This window comes from Pelophylax lessonae, assembly GCF_965119305.1.
Source record: "Pelophylax lessonae genome assembly, chromosome: 1".
Taxonomy (NCBI): Eukaryota; Metazoa; Chordata; class Amphibia; order Anura; family Ranidae; genus Pelophylax; species Pelophylax lessonae.
The window spans coordinates 164,166,330-164,189,248 of NC_138768.1; the positions used below are offsets into that span (position 1 = coordinate 164,166,330).

Here is a 22,919-nt window from a genome sequence, read left to right on the forward strand (position 1 = left end):
TGGTGCAGCGACTCAGCCCTCCTCCCACCCTCCCTCTTCCTGGCCTCCTCCTGACCCCCCATTCCAGGCTGAAGCTCCACTCCAGGTACTCTCTACTTACTGGCCGGGGAGGAGAATCTCCAGTGGGGCATGGAACCGGCCTCTGCTCAGACACAGTTTACACCATCCATGCTGGGGGGCAGGCTTGCGCTCTGTTCTTCTCTTTATCCCGCACTCAGTAGGTCAGCGGTGGGGAATTTTTACTTCACCAGGAATCCTTTAGGCATGTCTGTGGCAGAAGCGGTGCGGCCCTTTTTTATGGAGCATCAGAGCTGCCCGGGGGGTGGGGGGGGGCAATTGCTCCCCCTGCCCCCTGGCCTAGTCCTCCCATGCCATTGACAGAGGTATGCTTGTTGCCTAAAAGATCACATTTGTGGAAAAGAGGGCTTCAACCATATTGTACATAAAATCAAACCAACAACATTTTCCTTAGAATTTATATGGTGCTAATTTGTATCAGATGTCTCCGTAGCTGTATCAGCATAAATCTTGAAGGTGTAAAGTGCCTCTCTCAAGAACCATTATGATTCCTTCAGATACCTTAGTCCTTCTTAAGAATTAATTTATTTGGCCTAGCTGATTTTATTCAGAAGATCAGGACAGGAGTAGAATGTTTTGTACCTTGTGGAGCAAGCCATGTTATGGAGTTTTTGCCACAGACATGCCATGCAATTTACAAAAAAAAACAGTAAAACTGTTTTATTATTGGCCATTGTCACAGCAGTTCCTATCATAAAGCTGTTAACAAGATTGTGTATTTTATATTTTGATCCTGTTTTTCCTCTTTAGGGCTTATCAGATGAAGCTTTAGATGCACTTATGGGCACACTTGAGCGTCCTCCAGCAAATGCTCCCGAATCACCACAATATACAGGTCCAGAAGTAACAGTAAGTGACTGTTTTCTAATATACATTATTAATGTACCAAAATGTGATATTTCAGTTGGACCTCAGCTGAGCCAATTGCTGTAATATTGCATCACTTGACCTTAGCCACAAGATCTTGTGTATTACTTTCTGTCCATTTTAAGGTCCTACTCTTCCTCCTTTTATTCATCTTTCTGCTACAGAGATGGTCCCAGTATCTGCTGTATTCATTATAATGAAGGAGAATAACACATTTAGTGCGTGCTTTTCATAATAGCTGCAGTAAATGTTCATAACTTGGAAGGTAATGCAGAGATCTGCATTAGGGGTGTAAGGGTAATCCCAAAACTCACGGGTTTCAGTAACATTTTGACTGTTGAAGCCAGATTGAAAATTATATTTATTTAGACAAACATGTAGATAGGAAGCCATGTTTGGAGAGCAAGTCAATCACATTACATTCTGTTGGATTAATGAACATTGCTCTATCTGACTAGGGTTTCGAATACACTTTTATACACTAAGCCCCGGTTCACACTTATGCAAGTGCGGGGTTCGCATGTAATGTCGGAGCGCAATGCTCCTTCATTACATGCGATCGGCTGTGTGGTGTGAGTTTAGCCATACACTTTGTATGGCTAAATTTGCACCGCACCCGCAGCAAACACGCACAGGACCCTTTTTTGCAGCCGCATCCGGATCGGATCGCACAGCGGTTCACACTTGTGCGAACTGCAAGATCGCACTGCGATATGCGATCAAACTGGGGGTGTCGGTAAGATTACATTGACACCCCCAGCGTATCGCATATGGCAGTGTGAACTGCCGGGTGTGCGTGTGCGATGCGGGAACAGGCTGCGGATTCGCAGCCTTCCCGCATCGCATAAGTGTGAACCGGACCTAAAATGGGTGGAACCTAGCTATCTAATTTCTTTTAAGTCACATCTCAGTCTTTTGATGACATTCTTTGATATGCGAAATGGACATTTAACATAGACGTGTCACTTCCAAGTTCGTTAATTGAACAGATCTTCAAAGACTTGTAACTTCCAGTAACCAACTGGAAAGGTATTCAAAGGTCGAGATGGCAATCTAACAACAGGAGGCATAAATGGCTCTTGAAGACAACAGCTGTATACAATATGACTTATCACAAAATATACATCCAATATATCTCCTTAATCATAAATCCATGTTTGATAATCATAAGTAAATATTTGATAAAATGGCTGCTTCCCTTTTCCTCATCAGGGGTTGGCATCATTCTGGCAGAAACTGCCAGAATATTAAACAAACACAACAAAACCTTGCCTGAAAAATAGGTTTCTTTTTAGCATAACGGTGTTAATCTGTATAGAACGTCAGGAGTTGTTAAATAATATCCTATGCCTATTGCTTTTTCTGGCTATACCAAATACCCTATATTATCAAAAGTATTGGGACGCCTGCCTTTACATGCACATGAACTTTAATGGCATCTCAGTCCTAGTTCGTAGGGTTTATTTTTGAGTTGGTACACCCTTTGCAGCTATACCAGCTTCAACTCTTCTAGGAAGGCTGTCCACAAAGTTTAGGAGTCTGTCTATGGGAATGTTTGACCATTCTTCCAGAAGAGCATTTGTGAGGTCAGGCACTGATGTTGGACGAGAAGGCCTGGATCGCAGTCTCCGCTCTTTTTCCTCCTAAAGGTGTTCTATCAGGTTGAGGTCAGGACTCTGTGAAGGCCAGTCAAGTTCCTCGACACCAAACTTGCTCATCCATATCTTTATGGACCCTGCTTTATGCACTGGTGTGCAGTCAAGTTGGAACAGGAAGGGGCCATCCCCATACTGTTCCCACAAAGTTTTTAGAGCAGGAAATTGTCCAAAATGTCTTGGTATTTTTGGGGGTGGAGGAACTGGCCTGCACAGAGTCCTGACCTCAACCCGATCGAACACCATTGGGATGAATTGGAGACTGAATGGAGACCGCGAGCCAAGCTTTCTGATCCAAAACCAGCGCCTGACCTCACAAATGCGCTTCTGATAGAATGGTCAAACATGCCCATAGACACACTCCTAAACCTTGTGGAAAGCCTTCCCAGAAGAGTTAGGCCTCTTTCACACAGGCGGACCGTTCAGATCCACCTGTCCGTTTTTTTTTTTTGGCGGATCTGAACGGTCCCCCCATGCATTCCTATGGGGCATCGGATGGCAGCGGAGACATGTCTGCTGACATCCGACCCGATCCGATCCGTCAAATCTGGACGGATGGAAACCCTATTTTCCATCCGTCCAGCGGATCGGATGAGAACGGACCGACGGCCCGTTCCCATCCGATTACCCCCATAGAGATGTATGGGGAACTGACAGCTGTGTCTCCGCACACAGCGCAGAGACACAGCTGTCCTCCTGCTGCTCAGCGGGGGATCGGCGGCTCGATCCCCCGCTGAGAAAAACAGAATCCATCCGACGGACGGATAGTGTGAAAGGGGCCTTAAAGCTGCTATAGCTGAAAAGGGTGGGCCAACTCAATATTGAACCCTGCAGACTAAGACTGGGATGCCATTAAAGGTAATGTGCGTGTAAAGGCAGGCATCCCAATACTTTTGACAATATAGTGTATATTTTATATTTGGCTTTACAGAGCCTGATAATTACAAGCAATGCAACAAATCACTGGATCACTATTTAAGCAGAGTATACACCTTCATTTTTTGTATGCTTCAGTGAGTGATAAAGAAAAGTGACAGATCCCTACATCACCGCAAACAATGTGGATGCAGGGATCTCTCCCGTTGTGAGCCCCCCTTTTCTCCTGACCTCAACCTGATAGAACACCTGATATAACACCTTTGGGAACCAGAATACACAGATCAGCATTGAATGCAATGATGACTTCTTGACAGAAGCTGGTTGTGGTACAGACGGAAAGTTTGATGGTTCCTGCTGAACTGATCCATATGTACCCTGATTTACAGTAATGAGGCTAGTAGAATTTCTGAGAGCTGCAATTGCTTGGTATTGTCCACAGTTTTGTATTGTGACAGTTGCTAGTAGTCCATATATGCAAACAAAGATAAGGAGACTTCTTAGCACTTGCCATTGTCGGTAGGTTTTCCCACTTTACGTTTTTCAACTTGCGTTAACAGGTTTAGCCTTCTCCCAGAAACTTAAAGCATATGTAAATCCGGTCAATCTTATATAAGCTATAACATGTTAATGCAATTTCAAAAATAAATGTCAATCTTAGTAAATCTGCAGCTTCCATTATAATAATACCTGGTGAACTTGATATGAAGGTTCTTCTTCAGGCATTTCCTGTTATAAGGTGACAACACTCTGTCCCTGTCCTGTAATTGAGCTTCTCATTCGTCACATTGTGACACTGGTTTCTGATAGAGTAGCCATTTTAGCACACATAATGCAGGCACGGTTCACTGTTATACCATCAGGAATCCTGCCTTGAGAAATGCCATGCAGTGATCACTAAAGGTTCAGCATGTGGACAGGAATTGGCTGCAAAGAGACTGTATGAGAACAGCAGCACAGAAATTCAACATACATTAAGCTATCCAAAATTACGTAGGCAGTGATGTTTCACTTTTTTTTTTTATTTCAATTTACCATAGAGCAACGGACATTATGTAAAGAAAAGGGCAGTGATGCATAGTAACTAACTCGAGTTTCTTTCAGAATTAAATAAAATAAATCTGGTTTCTGTGGATTTTAGCACTGGACCTGAAGTCTAAAATTACCAGTGCACAGTTCCATTGGTTATAACAGACTGGCCAAAAATGAAATTGATTGTGCAGAAAAATAATGCATTAGGTGTATATATCAAAACTAGAGCAGGCATATCTTGAGCAGCCGTGCATAGCAACCAATCAGCTTCTGTCTTGTTCAACTTGATAAGTTAAAGCAAAGCTAAACTACCCCTTTCTGGCACTGGCATCTTCTACTTGGCTTCTTCTGGGTGCCAGGCTGCGGGCCATCTTGTGCAGGAGTGCAGTCACCCCAACATACAAGCGCTGCATTTAGGCTGCTTATTGTAAATTCCAAAGAAAACTGCAAGCAGGCAAGAAATATCGCATGTCTCTTGTGCACTAAAGTGCCTGCCTGCTCACAGCTTTTAAAATTGAGACTTTAATTCCACTTGAAGTTATAAAAATGAAAGATAAAAGCTGATTGGTTGCCATTTACATCTGTTTCAGACTGTGGCTGCTCTAGTCTTGATAAAATCCCTCATTGCGCTGAAAAATGTAAAAATAAAAATTCAGTCCCCCTAAAATGTTGAATTAAAAAATTCAACTTTTGCTGCTCAATTTACCTTATGTGCAACCTCTGCAGTAAGTCATCGGTGCCACTAGTAGGTGCTGCTCTTCCGGGTTGAGTGATGCTGCCCAGCATCGTTCAATCAACTTTCTGTGGACCAAGGATGTCATCAGGTCACCTTGGAATTGCAGTAGTGTGGACAGTAAAGGAAGAAGAGATATCCTGTGACCGGACCGAATACTGCTGGAGAAAAGGGATGTATGCAGTTTTTTAAATTTTTTTTAAATTTTTAATGGTGGAGCAGCTATGCTCCAAGGGGACGGGGCCAGTAAAATGAGGTGCAGGTGCAGCGATGGAGGTTGATGTTGGGCTTTAAAGAAACTTGACCTGCTTTTTCAGGCCTAAATGTGCATAGGTAAATGTGATCCATCCTAGTTAAAGATAATGAATTACTGTATTTTCTAGCGTATAAGACTACTTTTGAACCTGCAAAAAATCCTCCAAAAATGGGGAGTCATCTTATACGCCGAGTATAATATCTCCAAGGTACCTTAAGTATAAGTATTACCGGTAGATGTAATCTCTCAAGACGCTGGCTGTGTGAGAATCCTGTACCGGAATACTGTATGTACCGTAGCTTCGGCTACATACAGTATACCGCGCTGAGCCAATCACGGAGAGCGATGTATTCTAATATTGAATGCAAAGCCTGCTCGGATTGGCGGAGTGACATCAGCCCGCCTCTCTGACTCTGCCAATCCGAGCAGGCTGTGCATTAAATAATAGAATACATCGCTCACTGTGATTGGCTCAGCGTGGTATACTGTATGTAGCCGAAGCTACGGTACATACAGTATACCGGCACAGGATTCCTGCACAGCCAGCATCTTGAGATTACATCTACTGGTAATACTTATACTTAGGGTACCTTGGAGATATTATGAGAGATTACATGTATTACAGTACTTGGGGTGCCTTGGAGATCTATGAGAAATCTGATGATTTTCAATGGTGTTGCCTTGCTTCGGAAGGGAGGTAGTCTTATACGGCGAGTATAGCCCAAAACCTATGTTTTAACTTGGAAATTAGGGGGGTCGTCTTATATGCCCAGTCGTCTTATACGCCGGAAAATACGGTAGATGATTTTGTTCATTCAAAAAAAGTCTGCCTCTGCTGTATGAGAAACAAGTACCCTTTAAATAATTACCTTGGAACATTTTATTGCCAGGAAAATATTACATCAACATACCTGGAGGAACTTGGTAAGAGAGATTCATCAATACCTCCAGAATATAGACACTTGCTTGATGTGAGTATTTTTTGCATTCCCAGAATAAAAATGACTGACCAAATTTATGTCTGTGTTTTTATGTCCTTTTAACAATGTACATTGTATTTCATAGGGGAAAGATCGCGGTAAACCTATACCAGTTCCAGTAGAGAAGCTTGAGGTATATAATAATACATTTTTCTTTGGATGCAGGGAATGTGTTTGTGTTGAATGTTTGTGGTTCATTTGGGTATTTAGTAGAAATATGCAGATAAATGCAAACTAGGCATTGTGAGGTGCTGGTCTATCCAACTTCAAATCCATTAATGCATGGTATTCAAAGAGTCTCCAAACCTAGGTGTCTGCAGTATGCAAATTTCCAATACTTTAAATGTACAGTACAGGACTTGTATTCTTAAACCATGGGTTATTTGTAGACCACCGTCAGGTGATAAGACACTAGCAAAAAATGTGCTAGGCCACCCTTTAGAGTGGTTCACTCATATAACCCCGGTTATTCTGTGAGAGTTCAGTTTTTTGCTAGTGTCCTTAGTTGATAGACCAAGTATTTTTGTTTTTTAACCATTAAATATGCATTTCTAAAACTTCTGTCAAGATCGGACTACCCTGAATTATCAAGCAGTTTCTGGATCAGTTACCCTCTGTACGTTCCTTGGGGACTCTACCCAGACCCCACCACGTGTGGCCAGCCTGTGGTGTTTGTTGCAGGCACTGGATCCTCTCTTAGGTGCTCACTTTAGCACAAATTGCATTGTGTGTAGTTAGCCACAGGGCACTCAACAGGTTCAGGTCTCTGTCCCCTGTTTGCTTTTTGCCTTCCAATCTGTCAGCTTCAGACCAAAAGAAAACCCATTTAATGATCACAAACTTTGACAGAAAGGGGTTTCAAGCTATGAGTGCTTTGTTCGGGTTCTTTAACCCTTGTTTTTTTCTTGTAGGCCTGTTGGCATTGGCATTGGCAGTTTTCTATACTATTGCCCACCCCTCAGTTAATTTTTTGGGTATATTCCATGGTCTATGAATGCAAGTTCCGTGTCCTGTACTGTATGACTAAGATAATAGAAATTTTTGTTTTACATATAAATTCCTTATCTCGGAGTACAGAATAGGACACAAATCTTGATCACTCCTCTTGTGTGCTAAATAAAAACTAGAGGTAGCCTGTACAGTATGTAACCTGCAGTCTAAGTATAAAAGTACTGTACCATACTCCCAAGATAATAAATTTACAGTTATGTCAAAATTCCTGTTCCCCACTTTCTGCATTCAAGAACTTTTTTTCTATACACTGCAGTGTGGTGTGGGCCCTAGCATGGTCATTCCACATTGTGGGTAATTGTTTTCTCCTTGTCAACTGATTTGTTCTTTACCTCTTACCTTATCCAACTGGCTAGCCTTAGTATTACACAGGATCAAATGTTATGACTGGTGGGCATGGCGATGCTATGTTATACAGTTAGTGCACCTAGAACTGGTTAATAGTGTATCTAAACGCACATACAAATAAGTTGATATGTTTCAGCTTACCGGTCCTTTGGATGTGGTGGCTGCTTTCATTTTTTTTTCCCAGACTCTCTTCCCTCAATTCTGACACTGGTGATCCAGCAAGTAACACACTTCCTGTCCTAGAGTGAGAGGCACAAGATAGGAAGTGTAGCTTATATGCTGTTTTAGTGTAAGGCAAAGGGTCAACTAACTTTGCCAGCAGTTTGGTTCTAGGTGTACAGACTCAGTGTAGGTGAACTTTAAAAAGTACACTATTCCACCAAGAAAATTTTACAAAGCGTTCAGGCGTATCAACATTAAGGATCCTGCTAGATCGCCCTGGACTACATCGCACTTATTTTATATAGGAATGTAATATTGACAATTAACAATGTGTTATATGGGTGGATATATGTACCCTTTGCAGCCCTGCCACCTTAGGCTTATGTTGGCTATCCAGAAATCCAGCTTTGATTTTAGGATATATTGTCAGTAATTCTCTGTAGGTTCATCCTGGTTTTAAGGACTTCTGTGGTTCCCTGTAGCAATTGATTTTCAAGTAAGTCAAAATGATTAGCAAATCATTGTGCCTAATTTGTATCTATCGGTTTAATTCTATCAGTTTTTTTTTTTTTAAATGGTAAAGTCATGATATTAATTAAAAGCTCAGGATAAATTATCTTGCTTAGAAAAAACTTTATACTTCTGTTATTTCCTTTTATTGATGCAGATTGTTGGATCAAAAATGTTATATATACAGATGCATACCATAATAATCTATAAACCTGCTGCAGCAGACTTTGGACTGTTTATATTTGAGACACTACAATAATGAAATAAAATAATAATGTAATGATTGTATGTTACATATTGCAGCCAGCACTGACTGACAGTGATGTATTAGATGAATTGTCAAAGGATTTTGACTTTTCTCCTCCTTCGCCTGCCCAGCCCTCTGCTCCTCCTGCTCCTCCTGCTGCTGTTGCACCCAAAGTAAGCCTTAGAGACTTCTATATCTTTATGCTAATAGATTTATAAAAAGTTGCAAAATATAGTGGTAAGGTGTATACTGTACTGCAGTAATCTATAGTAAGCAATAAAAAAATTAAATATTACTACAGTAACCTAGCAGCTTAGGCTTATAGTACCATTTTAATGTACTTATGATTTTATACATGTTGATCATCTGTATTACTGAGCTCATTACTTACTTTTATCTGTCTGTCAAGGACACTACACAAGACAAACAAGCAAAAGCAGATGTTGTCATACCTTCCTCAGCATCCTCTGTACAGGCTGCCACAGCACACTCTGTATGTACCCTGCGATTTAACTGTCTACCTATCTACAGTATAATCTATAGAACAAGCTTGTTCTGCAATATATGTTGAGGTTGGGGTCTATGTGCAACAAATGGGCTGAAAGTATTTTTAAAAAAATTAGGTTCGATCTCGGTTTCCTACATTTTTTTCTGTTATACCAAGTTTACATGAAAAAGGGGAACATAAGACTGAGAGATCCATTTACAGTACAAAACACAATATCAGTGAAAGTAAAATATATACGTTAAAATGTATTCACATATCAAAAGATGACAGGGTAGTTTCATAGGTAAATAACAAAGAAGTGTAAGGGGGTATTGATGCAGTAATTCAGACAGATATACATAATAAAGTCATACAAATATATACCAAAAATATAAGAAACAACAAAAGTCAGTCACATGGAGAGGGAAATTTTAACAATGAGAGCAATAGGGATACCTCTCTACAGATAACGATAATATGATTGTGAACACAGAAGCATGTTAAAATCTTGATAGGTGTGTAGCAAGCAAAAAACATGGCTTAGAAAAAAAGAAAAACATTGTAAAACAAAGAAGAAAAAGATAGAGAGAGAAGAAAATAGAAAGAAGAAAAAAAGGCCCAAGCACTAGGATGAGGGATAAAGTCGGTTTTAAAAAAAATTAGGCTGTGTGTAGTCCAATTTCTTAAATAAAAAAAAGTTTGGTCCCTATAGAGCTGTACGTTAACTACTTTTAATCAGCATAATGTAGTGAAGTGGGCGGGCAGCAGGGTGCCTGGTATCGGACTGCATATCTGCTGTTATGTTCAGTACATTTTAACAGATCTTGCTTTCTGTTAGACTACAGTCATTTTGTTAATTCCTAAAAGTGCCTACAGACATTCAATAATTGTTCACCTTATCCATATGGCAATGCTCATATGTTTATAGCCACCTCCACCTTGGCAAACTCTTCATGGCTGAGCATGATATGGGGTGGACTTTGTTAGCCAATTACTATTGTTTCCTGCAAGGCACACCCCCTAGCTTCTCAATATGCACAAGCATGCAAGTTCACCTGATAAAAACTTGCAAGATTTGTTCATTAAAAAAATAAATAAATAGTTTGTGCCTATCTGCTGTCTAATGTTTTTAACAGCTTTACATATTTAGTCCTTACCAAGGATTTCTATCCTAATATAGGATGAGTAATTATTTTCATCAGGCAATTTGATGTGGGAAATACAAAAGTGGGAGCACAAAAGCAATTACAGTTTAACCAGTACAGCAGCCAGGGAATAACACCAAAGTGCAAGATGTTTTAAAATTTGAAACTGTGTATTCTAGTCATAAAAGTCTATCAACCTATGACATGGCTACGGAAGAGTATAACTATCAGTAGAGATAATAGGTCATGGATCTCTTGGTGCTCCTTTCTTTTCCAATTAATGTTGGGTGCAAGGTGATGACTTGCAAAACTGCAGCAGAGAAAAGTCAGATCATAAAACTTGCTCTGCTCTCTGGCAGGGCTGGGTGTAATTCATGGCTAGCTGGAAAGAAATACAAACCTTGTCGATGAAAAAAATCACTCCCAATTTTGGAAAAAAAAAATAACTCCCAAATATGTATTATATATGTTGATTTAGCTGTTTGCCAGGAGTTTGGCTCTAGACAAACAAAAAAAGAATATCTGAATTATCTCTGAAACATGCTAGTGCTAGAACAATGAGCAAAATAGTATAATAAACTCTGACAGCTGACAGCAACAGCATGTACCAATAATTTATTTTTGACATATTCTTAGGCTGCTATTGACACGGCTTTAGATGAATTAATGGGTACTCTAGAAGGTCCTGAGTTCAATGCACCGGAGTCTCCTGCCTACACAGGTCCAGTAGTAACGGTAATCACTTTTATCTTTCTTTATTTGGTCTGCATCAATTACTAGACTTTACTTACACCTGCTTCTTTTATATGCTTATATTACTTTCTGAAAAAAGTGAAACCATTCCCAACTTTATTAAAAAGGATCATCTCAGAGGTGAATGCGAGGTATTTATGTGGGATGTATTCTATTTTGTACCGGGACACTCACTGACTTTTAATTGCACTTCTTGGTAGTATTGGTGCAGCACTGAGCAGGTCCTGTTGTATAGCCAGTGACTGTATTAGTGGCCAGCTGCACCACATACAGGTGCATCCATCTCATAAAATTAGAATATCATCAAAAAGGTAATTTTTTTTTTTTTTTTTTTTAGTAATTCAAAAAGTAAAACTCATATAATTTATAAAGATACGTTACACACAGAGTGATACATTTCTAGCATTTCTTTCTTTTAATTTTGATGATTATGGCTTAAAGCTAGTGAAAACCCAAAGTTCAGTATCTCAGAAAATTAGATTTTTACATAAGACCAATAAAAAAAAAAATGTTTTTTTTAATATATTATATATAATCATTTTAATAAAATATATTTTTAAAGATACAGAAATGTTAGCTTACTGAAAAGTATGCCCATGTACAGCATAGTATGCACTTAACACTTGGTAGGGGCTCATTTTACATGAATTACTGCATCACTGAGGTATGGAGGTGAACAGCCTGTGGCACTTTTGGCAGTGTGGGCAGGTGTTAAATCCTGTTGGAAAAAGAAATCAGCATCTCCATAAAGCTGGTCAGCAGAGAGAAGCATGAAGTGCTCTAGAATTTCCTGGCAGAAGGCTGCGCTGACTTTAGACTTGATAAAGCACAGTGGATCAACACTGCTCCCCAAATCATCACGCACTGTGGAAAATGTAGCATTTCATTTGGAAATCAAGGTCCCAGAGAGGAAGAGTGGAGAGGCACAAAATCCAAGCTACATATGAAGCCCAGTGTGACGTTTCCACAGTAAGTGATGATTTGAGGAGCCGTGTCATCTGCTGGTATTGGTCCACTGTGTTTTATTAATCCAAAGTCAGCGCAGCCCTCTAACTGGAAATTCTAGAGCACTTCATGGTTCCCTCTGCTGACCAGCTTTATGGAGATGCTGATTTCATTTTCCAGCAGGATTTGACACCTGCCCACACTGCCAAACGTGCCACTACCTGGTTTAATGATCATGGTATCACTGTAATTGATTGGCCAGCAAAGGCTCCAGACCTAAACCCCATAGACCATCTGTGGGGTATTGTCAAGAGGAAGATGAGACACCAGACCCAACAATGCAGATGAGCTAAAAGCTGCTATCAAAGCAACCTGGGCTTCCATAACACCTCAATAGTGCCACAGTCTAATCGCCTCCATGCAATACTGCATTGATGCAGTAATTCATGCAAAAGGAGCCCCGACCAAGTATTGAGTGCATACTATACTGTACATGGACATACTTTTTAGTAAGTCAACATTTCTGTATTAACCACTTAACGTCTAGCCACGTAGACCTACGTCGGCTGACTTTAAGGGGTTATACCGGGATGATGCCTCTAGCTAGAGACACCATCCCAGTACCGTTGTTTGAAGCCGACGGTCGGCTTTCCGTCGGTAACGACCAATGCGGCTCGGGAGCCGCTCGATCGTTACCCGGGGGGGCGGGAGGGGATTTTATTACAGGATTTTTAAAAAAACCTGTAATAAAGTTAAAAAAAAAAAGAAAAAATAAATAGGAAAAAAAATAAAAATTTAGCCGCCCCCTTCACCGTTAGTTCGCGCACAAAAAAAAACTTATACGCAAGTCTAGCCGCGAATGAAATCGCTGTTCAAACCACACATGTGAGGTATCGCCGCGATCGCCAGAGCGTGGGCAATAATTTAAAAAAAGGAGCTACACTCTAAACTGGTAACTGTTAAATAAATTTTAAGAGTCGCAGATTGAGATCTCTATTGACCGTAGTTTGTCGCCATCCCACGGGGGGGGGGGGGGGGGGGCGCAATTTTAAACCGTAACATGTTGGGTATCTATTTACTCGGCGTGAAATCATCTTTCACAATATACAAAAAAAATGGGCTAACTTTACTGTTTAGTATTTTTTTTTTTTTTTCATCATTATTTATTCCTATTGGATCTTTGGTTGCAGCTCACATACATTTATCAGCGCACTTTTCCACATATAATAAATAAAAAGTCCATAAATCTATCCTATAGTTTGTAGACGCTATAACTTTTGAGCAAACCAATCAAAATACACTTTTAGGATTTTTTTTTTTTTACCAAAAATATGTAACAGAATACATATTGGCCTAAATTGATGAAAAAATTAAATTTTCTCTAGCGCTCATTGACAGACGTAGTCCTCGGTGATACACCACCTTCGGGTTATGTTGCCTCCACAGGAGCAGGACTAGACAGGAAATTAAAAAGCTCTGGCCACACCCCAGGGGCAGTCCCAGAGGGTATATCCTCTCTCTCTCTGCCTCAGCAAATCAGTTATTTTCTGTCTAGTTAGGAGTAAGGACCTAGACACCTTGCTGGGATCTTAGGTCCTGGCAAGAATTTTTTCTTAAAGGATTTTTTTAGACAGCTTTTTTCTCCAGTGTTCCTGTGAGATCTTCAAGCAAGAAAGCTGAACTGGGCGACGGGCTGGATGTTGAGATCCGGTGGTCACCCCAGTTCAGCCTACGAGCGCGTGCAGGCCATAGCTCCGCGCTGGGTCGGCCGCGACAAAGTCCCATTAAAGGACTGTCCACGCGAGTTAAACGTCTCGCTGAAACGCCAAAGACCATGAGTCACGGCGTCCGTATCGGTCGACAGCCCTCCCGCCCCGGTGGAGAGGGGTACTGTCAGGAGTTGGTGCCCGCCTGGTTCCGGTATGGTGAGTAGTATGTTCCCCCTTTCCCCCTGACGGGTTTTGTGGTGAACGCGGGCCCCTCTCTGTATGGTAAGATAGAGTCCCTTTCTATCCTACAACATGACACAGATCCTCCTACTTTGAGTGTGATTTTATGTGTGCAAAAAGCCAGGAGGCTTGGTTTGGGAGCTAACAATCTAATTGTATACATGTTTTAAAGATGTAATCTGTGGCATTCTGGGAATCTTATGGGTTAAGAATAAGCTACCTACCAGTCAGAAGCCACGGACATGTAGACTGCCTTCCTAATCAGATCTCCAGCTATTAGCAGGCCTCCCGAACGGCCATGCGGTCCGCCAGGGCCGGTACCGCCAACCACGCCATATCCCCATGCAGTGAGAGTGTTGTGTGCCCTGCAGCACACCGCTATTCAGTACGGGCCGCCGCCATTTTTTTTGCTGGATCGCACGAGCCGCCATTTTGGCGTAGCCTCGTGTCTCCAGCATGGGGGCGGCCATGTTTGAGGTGATCCAAACACCTCGTGGAGCTTGGGGGAGGCGCCGGAAGGCGTACAGAAGGGCGGAGCCGCCTCCTTTCTTCCTGGGCAGCCAGCCAAAAGACTTCCTGTTTGTTAAGACAGCGCTGTAACCTGTTGCAGTTAAACTCTGAGCATCAAGTGGTGAGCCTGGGGGTCTATCTCTCTCTCTCTCGATCGATAGGGATCCCTAGCAGGTAACACTAAGGGGCTTTTGTGGCGCTGGGGGTCGGAAAAAAAAAAAAAAAAAAAAAAGTTTTATTTTTGAATTATATTATCCAGGAAGTAACTGGAGTTATCATGGACCCTGCCACACATATTCCCCCACCTGTTTCCCTCGAGGGGGCCACGGGACCCGCCGGTGCACAGAGTATAGAGTCATTTACAGCAATTTTGGAGTCTATGGTGGCTCGGGTGGAGGCGGCCTGTCAGGGACGGGGGTCAAGGAAGCGACCCCCGCCTACCCCTATACCATCTGACACCTCTGACTCAGATTCAGAGGTGGTCACGGCAGTTGCAGGTTCCTCTGCAAGGGCTGTTATCCCAGGTAAAGCCCCCTCAGACAGTGAGGAGGACGCTTCTTCTCCTGCTATTATTCAGGAAGAAGCATTGGTGGACGCACTAGTTGTGGCAGTGCAGGAAACCTTAAAACTTGAGGCTTTACCGGCAGAGGCAACTGAAACAGAGATTCCTTTTGGTACTAATAAGCCCATCAAGACGATGAAGGCTTTTCCTGTACCTAAATGTTTCGGTAATCAGATTAAAGGAGAATGGGAGCATTCTAAACGTACCTTTACTATTTCCAAGCGTATTGCTAGACGCTATCCGTTTGAGGAATCCATCATTAAGAAATGGACGGTACCACCAGTCGTGGATCCGCCTATTTCCAGGCTAAATAAAGCCACGGTTATTCCAGTGGAGGACACTTCGTCCTTTAAGGATCCGGTGGATCAAAAGATGGAAGCAGAGTCCCGCACCATCTTCTCTCTGATAGGGTCAGCTTTTAGACCAGTAATTGTTATTGGTCTAGTTTCCCAGACACTTACGGAATGGGCGAAAATGGTACGCCAAGATCTTAGGGGAAAAGATATTCCCCAGGAGACATCTGATTTGATGGAACAGATTATACAAGGGTAAGGATGCCACTGGGGGCAAGAGCACTTTTTTGCCACAGGCTGCTAAAGCTAAGGGACCTCGCAACAAGCGAGGACCTTTCTTTACCGCCCATAAAGGGCGCCCGGCTGGTACTAGCGGGAAAGGCAAGACTCCTCCAGGAGGGTTCAAGAAGGGCTGGTCGGACAAGCAAAGGACCAACCCAGCCAAACCCGAAGCAAAGGAGTACACAGCCTGAAGGTGCGCCCCCACCCGGTTTCAGGGTGGGGGGACGTTTTCATCGGTATTCAGGACATTAGATCGAGCATCAACCACTACTACCGATGCGATTCTTCCCTTCCAACATTTAAGTACTACAGGAAGCGGTAATTACCGTTCCCTGAATAGATCTTTTCCTTTACCTTTTCCTAAGATTAGTCCCGATACCTCACAGGAATCGGATCTGGTTGACCAGATAGGCCAAGTAGCCTCTAGTCGGGTGACTTCGGTCCCTGAGGTTCAACCAGAAAAGATCACCTTTCCTGATAACTATCGGGTATCTGATAAATGTGTGGGAACAGAAAACGACCAGACTTTCTCGGATGGTCGGGGCCAGATACCTCTAGGGACGCCTGGTTCAGATTCTATCAGCGCCAGTGGTCCTAGAAATTCTAGGCTGGCCTCCTCAAGCCGGCCTGGCCGACTTGGACATGTTAGTCGTAAACGTTCCGTGGGAACTTCGTCTCAGGGAGTGTCTGTGGTCTCAAGGACCAATTTACCATCATGCTTTACAGTCGCTGGGTTTAATGGCCTGGCCATTGAGACCCAAGTACTGAAGGACAGAGGTTTGTCTACTTCAGTCATTCCTACCCTTATTAAAGCAAGGAAAGCGACTTCCAGCAAAGTCTATTATCACACATGGAAGACTTATATTGCGTGGTGCGAATCTTTAGGATTTCCTCCACGTACCTATTCGGTGTCTCGAATATTGGCCTTTTTGCAACAAGGGGTTGAGCAGAAGCTAGCCTTGAGCACCATCAAGGGTCAAGTTTCAGCATTAGCAATCTTCTTTCAGAAGCCTTTAGCTACCAAATCCTTGGTGCGGAATTTCATCCAGGGGGTGCGGCACCTGGCTCCTCCAGTCCGCGCGCCCTTACCGCCCTGGGATCTTAATTTGGTTTTGTCGGTTCTACAGAAACCTCCCTTTGAAAACATCAGGGAGATTCCCTTGCTTACTTTATCCCAGAAGGTGGCCTTCTTGGTGGCTATTACTTCTGCTCGCAGGGTGTCAGAACTGGCTGCATTATCATGCCAGTCCCCATACCTAGTGATTCATAGGGATAAGGTAGTACTTCATCCTAAGCCATCTTTTCTTCCTAAGGTGGTTTCAGATTTTCATCTGAATGAAGATATTGTACTACCTTCCTTGTGTCCTCAGCCCAAGCATCATCGGGAACATGCGTTGCATTCCTTAGATGTGGTTCGGGCAATCAGGGTATACCTGAAAGCTACGGAATCTCTCCGTAAGACGGATTCACTTTTTGTGATCACGGATGGCCCCAGAAAGGGTTTGCCTGCATCTGCCGCGACCATTGCCAAATGGATTAGACAAACGGTGGTACAGGCTTGAGGGGGGTATTTTTCCTTAGGCTGCTTGAAAAATAAAAGGTAAGTAGGTGTTGCCTCCGTCCCTGTATGTGTTATTTGGGGGTTTTTTGGTGCCTCAGGCCAAGGGGGGATTGGGACTTTAAGGGCAAGTGCATAAATATAGAAACAAGTATATAAATATATGATAGGAAATGTTCCGTTTTAAATAAAACAAAATTTATTTACAACAATGTAAATCCATATATTGTAGAAGAGACAACATATATATGTGAACAAGGTGCTTGGGGGTAGAGACCCCGGTGTGAGGAAATAATAAAGGGGTTGATTCAGAGATGAATCAGTGACAGTGGTGAGAAAAGTGACTTTTTGCTGGGATTTCCACAGATATAGAGTGGGACATTGGTCCCTTAGGAGAATCCTATTGCTGACGCGTTTCGGCTCACTTGGAGCCTTTCTCAAAGCGTTGAGTCACTCTGTACTTCAGTATGAATATAGCTGACGGTTACTGCGCATGGCTCCCTTCATCCTGTTGCAAACGCAGCGGGATCAGGCTATGCATATTGCATTTACTGAAGGAGTTAAAAAGTACTTCCTCCACGGGGAATAAATTCCCTCTCTTGTTTTCAGGTTGTTTGATATTTGAGGAGATAGGTGAGGTGATCCTTCCGGCTAAACGCAGGTCCGTCCGTCCTCTTCCCTCGGTTGGAGAGACGTAGTCCCCGCCCCTCTGTTTTTTTGAGTTGGGTTAAAATCTCTAAAGACTGCTTTTTCACATAACTGATTTGCTGAGGCAGAGAGAGAGAGGATATACCCTCTGGGACTGCCCCTGGGGTGTGGCCAGAGCTTTTTAATTTCCTGTCTAGTCCTGCTCCTGTGGAGGCAACATAACCCGAAGGTGGTGTATCACCGAGGACTACGTCTGTCAATGAGCTAAGAGAAAAGGATTTTACGGTAAGATTTTACAAAAATCCATTTTTTAAAATAAATTTTTATAGGGAATGTTTTATAGCAGAAAGTAAAAAATATTGTTTTTTTTTTTTTAAAAAACTGACGGTCTTTTTTTGTTTATAGCGCCAAAAAAATAAAAACCACAGAGGTGATCGAATACCACCAAAAAAAGCTCTATTTGTAGGGAAAAATATACAACGGCTTTATTTGGGTACAGTGTTGCAGGACCGCGCAGTTGTCAGTTAAAGAAACGCAGTACCGTATCGCAAAAAATGGCCTGGTCGTTAGGGGGTAAAACCTTCCTTAGCTGAAGTGGTTAAACACTACCCTTCCCTCAGATTAACAGTGCTGCTGTACAAAGGTGTCTCTGTTGCTCCTTTATTCAGAGTTTAGGCACTTTAACACAGGACATGTGTTATTTTTTTTTTTCCATTAAAATTTTTATTAATTTTCAAAGGAAAACAAACATAACATATGTCATTGCAGAAGTCGATACATCATATACATTGAATGCAGCAAGTACAGCAAAGTGTAGTAGTAGCCAAGACAATGCCAGCAAGTAGGGTCACAGGCATGTCCTCTCTGACTTCTATGTGTTAGCTAGCTGGTGAGCACCGTGAGCACCGTACCCCCCCTCCAGAGTGTAGATACTGTAAACAGAGTCGCTAGGAGCCTCAGAGGCGAGATAGGGAGACAGGGTGTGGGAATAGAGAAAGTATATGGGGAGAATTGGGTAGACATAGAGAGAGATAGGGGGAGCTGATGTAAGGGGGGGGGAGGGGAGGGGGGAGGGAGGGAAGGAGGGGAGAGATATGATAGAGAGAGAGAGGGAGGGAGGGGAAGGAAGGGGGGGGGGGAGATGTGAAGTTGATTGAGGGGGGGGGGGGGAGAGGAGGGAGGGAGAAGGGGGAGGGAGGGAGGAAAGGTGAGGGGTAAGACAGAGAGAGGGAAGAGGAGGAGAGTAGGGAGAGAGTATAAGCAGCATGGTCAACAAAGTGATAAGGGGGATGTAGGAAAAAAAAAAAAAAAAAAAGAGGTAATACTAGGAAGGGAGAGGGAGAGAGAGTTAGGAAGAGGGATTAGTAAGCCTGAAATGGTGACAGCGGGAGCAAGTAGGGGAGAGGTTGCCGGTGCTCAAGTGTAGCCCACCCGGTGATCCCACTTACGGTTAGGTGACATATGTACAATAACCACAAGGGAATGAGGTAACCTGTTTAGTATTTTTTAAATCCAGTGAAATGTGATTTTTCAAATTTTTTCCAAAAAAATGGCGTTTTAAAGACCGCTGCGCAAATACCGCGTGACAAAAAATTTTGCAATGACCGAAATTTTATTCTCCAGAGTCTTTGCTAATATATATATATATATATATATATATATATATATAATGTTTGGGGGTTTTAAGTAGTTTTCTAGCAAAAAATACTGATTTAAACTTGTAAACAAAAAGTGTCAAAAATAGGCTTAGTGGTAAAGTGGTTAAAAAACTTTTTTTTTTTTTTTGTCTTATGTAATATTCTTTTCTAAGATACTGAATTTTGGGTTTTCATTAGCAGTAAGCCATAATCGTCAAAATTAAATTAAAGAAATTATTGAAATCTATCACTATGTGTAATGCATCTATATAAAATATAGGAGTTTCACTTTTTGAATTGAATTACTGAAATAAACTATTTTTTATGAAATGCACCTGTATATGGGGTCAGACTGTATAGATGTGCGTTTGTGTCACTTACAGCAGCTGGGCCATTTTTGTGCTTTTACAACTTCACACATTCTCACATTGGAATAATTAAGCAATCAGCTAATCAGAAAGTGAAGAAACTAGAACAACATGGACTTTATATGAACTAGTAAAACAAATTCATAACTTTTATTAAGTGTACCAGAAAATACTATATATACAAAAACTCATGTCCTATTGTTAAAATCAAAAACCGTAAAATGAATTACCCTAACCAAACTGTATGTGTCTAACCCCAGTAGATGGGGATGAAAAGTCCCCCCATGGTAGACACGACGGATATGGTTACACAAAGGATTGTAACAAAATCCAAGCTCTACATGTTTCACAACGTATCGCTTCTTCAGGAGCTCATACACTGACCCTGGTGAACCCCCGTTATTAGGATAGGGACTGATATATAGGCTAACAGATCTTTACTTGGAAAGATTTATTGGCTTGTTGTGTATACCAATCTACAGGCCCTTATATATGTGGCCACCCTTTTACCATCATCGATATAACATGGCAGTACTATCTAATTAACTATATGTCTGCCATTCTATGACTTATTTAATCACTGTCCCTCCTTCTTTACATACCTTCTTAATGGTGGAATTCACCAGGTGGTGTTGAATTATTAGATTGGTTCTATGAACCGGCATTGGTTCATTTTCTATATTGTGCCTACATAATCTAGAAACCAGCCATGGATTTGTAACTCCCTTTCCATATTATTCTAACATGGACAGTTTTGGGGAATGATTTCAAGAGCTCCTGAAGAAGCGCTACGTCCGAAACATGTAGAGCTTGGACTTTATTCCATCCATTTGTGTAACCATATCCGTAGAGTCTACCGTGGGGGACTTTTCATCCCCACCTACTAGGGTTAGACACATACAGTTTGGTTAGTGTAATTCATTATCCTGTTTTTGATTTTAACAATATGATGACATGAGTTTTTGTATATATTGTAATTTTCGGGTACACTTAATTAATAAAATGTATGAATTTGTTTTACTAGTGCCTATAAAGTCCATGTTGTTCTAGTTTCTTCATATTCAGATTTTTGGGATATGGCACATAACCCTATAATACACACACTGGTGGTACCACCCCATGGTAGTGTGTGCCCCCAATTGTTTATTTTCATAAGATAATCAGAAAGCCTTAAAAGACCACTCCATCTTTATACAGGAAACCGCTACATCAATATACATTGAAGATCTTGGAAAAAGGGAAGGCTCCATCCCTCCAGCATACAGGCACTTGTTAGATGTAAGTGGAACACATTTGTATAGAGAGCTGTGACTTTTCCAGGTTTCCTCTGTACTAAGCACTATGGTGTTTTCTAGGGGAAAGAGAGTGGAAAGCCAGCACCACCCCCTCCTGAAGAAAAGGTATGTGTGATATTTCTAGCGTCTCTATTTCCACTTTAAACAGGGGTATTTATACTCAGAATTTCTTAATGGTTACAGTTAATAAGCAGTGGAGACAGAATAGGGGTTGCTACCATATTTACATCCCAATGACTGATTATGTACTCTGTTGACACTGGATCTAATACAGAAAGTATGTCAAACAAAAAAGAAATAAAAACACTTCATCAATCAGGAAGTGCCTCTTCTGTCTTTCCATATATTTCTCATGGGAAGGTCACCAGTTGTGAAGTGGTAGGCTTAAAAGACTTATAACATTTGGATTTTCTGTAGCACAGTTTTACGGACACTGCTGTGATTTCTTAGGGAGCAACCTTTACATTTTTGCCAATCAGCACTTTTCTGGTGCCCTCTGGGGTGCTGGGAGCTTGCAAACTCTACCAACTTTTTTTTTTTTTTCATTCTTAATATTCTTGAGGTTATATCAAACCCATTATGTGACATTACCATGATTACCTGGTCGGGCCCCAGACCATGTTCAAGTAGCTGCTTCATGGTACAGGGACACTGGCATATATGGTAGCTAGATTGTGGCAGAAGGTGGGGTCATCAGACACACAGAATAGTGATATACTTTTATGTCACAATGGTAGAGATTTTTTTTTCTCCTTTTCTTTTAGAATACAATAAATATCAGGTGAATTATAATACAATTATTTGTAAAAAAAATGTACGTATGCGATCGTGAAAATTCTTGCTGTCAGTTGCAATTTTCTGTAATATTGGAACACTGTGTAAGTATGTGATAAACCTTTTGCTTCTTCAGCCTTTGACAGAAAGTGAACTGGCAGATGAATTGGACTTTACATGTTCCCCAACCCCAGTTGTACAGAAAACACCTCCTGCCAAACCAAAAGTGAGTATTAGTATTAATCTTTTATTAAAAAAAGGTAAATGTGCTATCATGTAAAAATAGATTGTTAAAAAATATTTTCCGCTTATTCAGTCATATTGGTTCATTTGTTTTGTGTTTTGTCTTTGAGGATGCCGAATTGAAAAAGGCAGAGCCTGAATCTGTGGTTAGTGCCACCTCCTCCTCATCTGTCCAGGCCACACCTTCTGTAAGTAGCAGAATATATGCATAACCTAACATTTATAACATTTTGCCTTTTGTGGACATTTACAATTTCCTTTTCTGGTGTGCTGAGGTGATGCTTGCATGGTAACACTCCTTATGTCCAGTATTACCATGAATTGCATTAAGGCAGCCTATTAATTTAAATGCTTGTTAAAATGGACCAAAAAATGTACCTACTCCCTTTTTTCCCAATGCAACAAACCAAAAAGAATAGTAGTGCATTACCACGTGTTGCTGTGAACTCCATGAAAATGAGTTAACTCCTGTAACAGGTTTGAAGGGACTCGTAAGAGATCCATGCGTGTGGTTAATGGTATTATATTCATCTGAATATGACTACTGAGATACAAGCCTCTCTAAATTAGAGTAAATGCAGTTAATCAAGAGCTGGCTCCCAAATGCAAGGAAGAGGACAATCTCCCTTCATTCTAAGGATGTACAATTCCGAAATCCAGTAGCTTGCTGAAGAAACATTGCAAATATTTAGATAAACACATAAGCTCCTGCTCT

General features: G+C 41.6%; 1 protein-coding gene across 1 annotated transcript in view; it reads left to right on the forward strand.

Annotated features, from left to right (window-relative positions):
* The window catches only part of CAST (calpastatin), a 183,870-nt gene that overhangs the window by 137,346 nt on the left and 23,605 nt on the right, over window positions 1-22,919 (forward strand). The window contains exons 15-24 of the mRNA XM_082267356.1: window positions 829-927; window positions 6,388-6,468; window positions 6,563-6,610; window positions 8,812-8,928; window positions 9,165-9,248; window positions 11,024-11,122; window positions 21,090-21,170; window positions 21,248-21,292; window positions 22,098-22,187; window positions 22,315-22,392. Of these exons, the coding sequence (XP_082123482.1) occupies window positions 829-927; window positions 6,388-6,468; window positions 6,563-6,610; window positions 8,812-8,928; window positions 9,165-9,248; window positions 11,024-11,122; window positions 21,090-21,170; window positions 21,248-21,292; window positions 22,098-22,187; window positions 22,315-22,392 (822 nt within the window). The remainder of the gene's footprint in view (window positions 1-828; window positions 928-6,387; window positions 6,469-6,562; window positions 6,611-8,811; window positions 8,929-9,164; window positions 9,249-11,023; window positions 11,123-21,089; window positions 21,171-21,247; window positions 21,293-22,097; window positions 22,188-22,314; window positions 22,393-22,919) is intronic.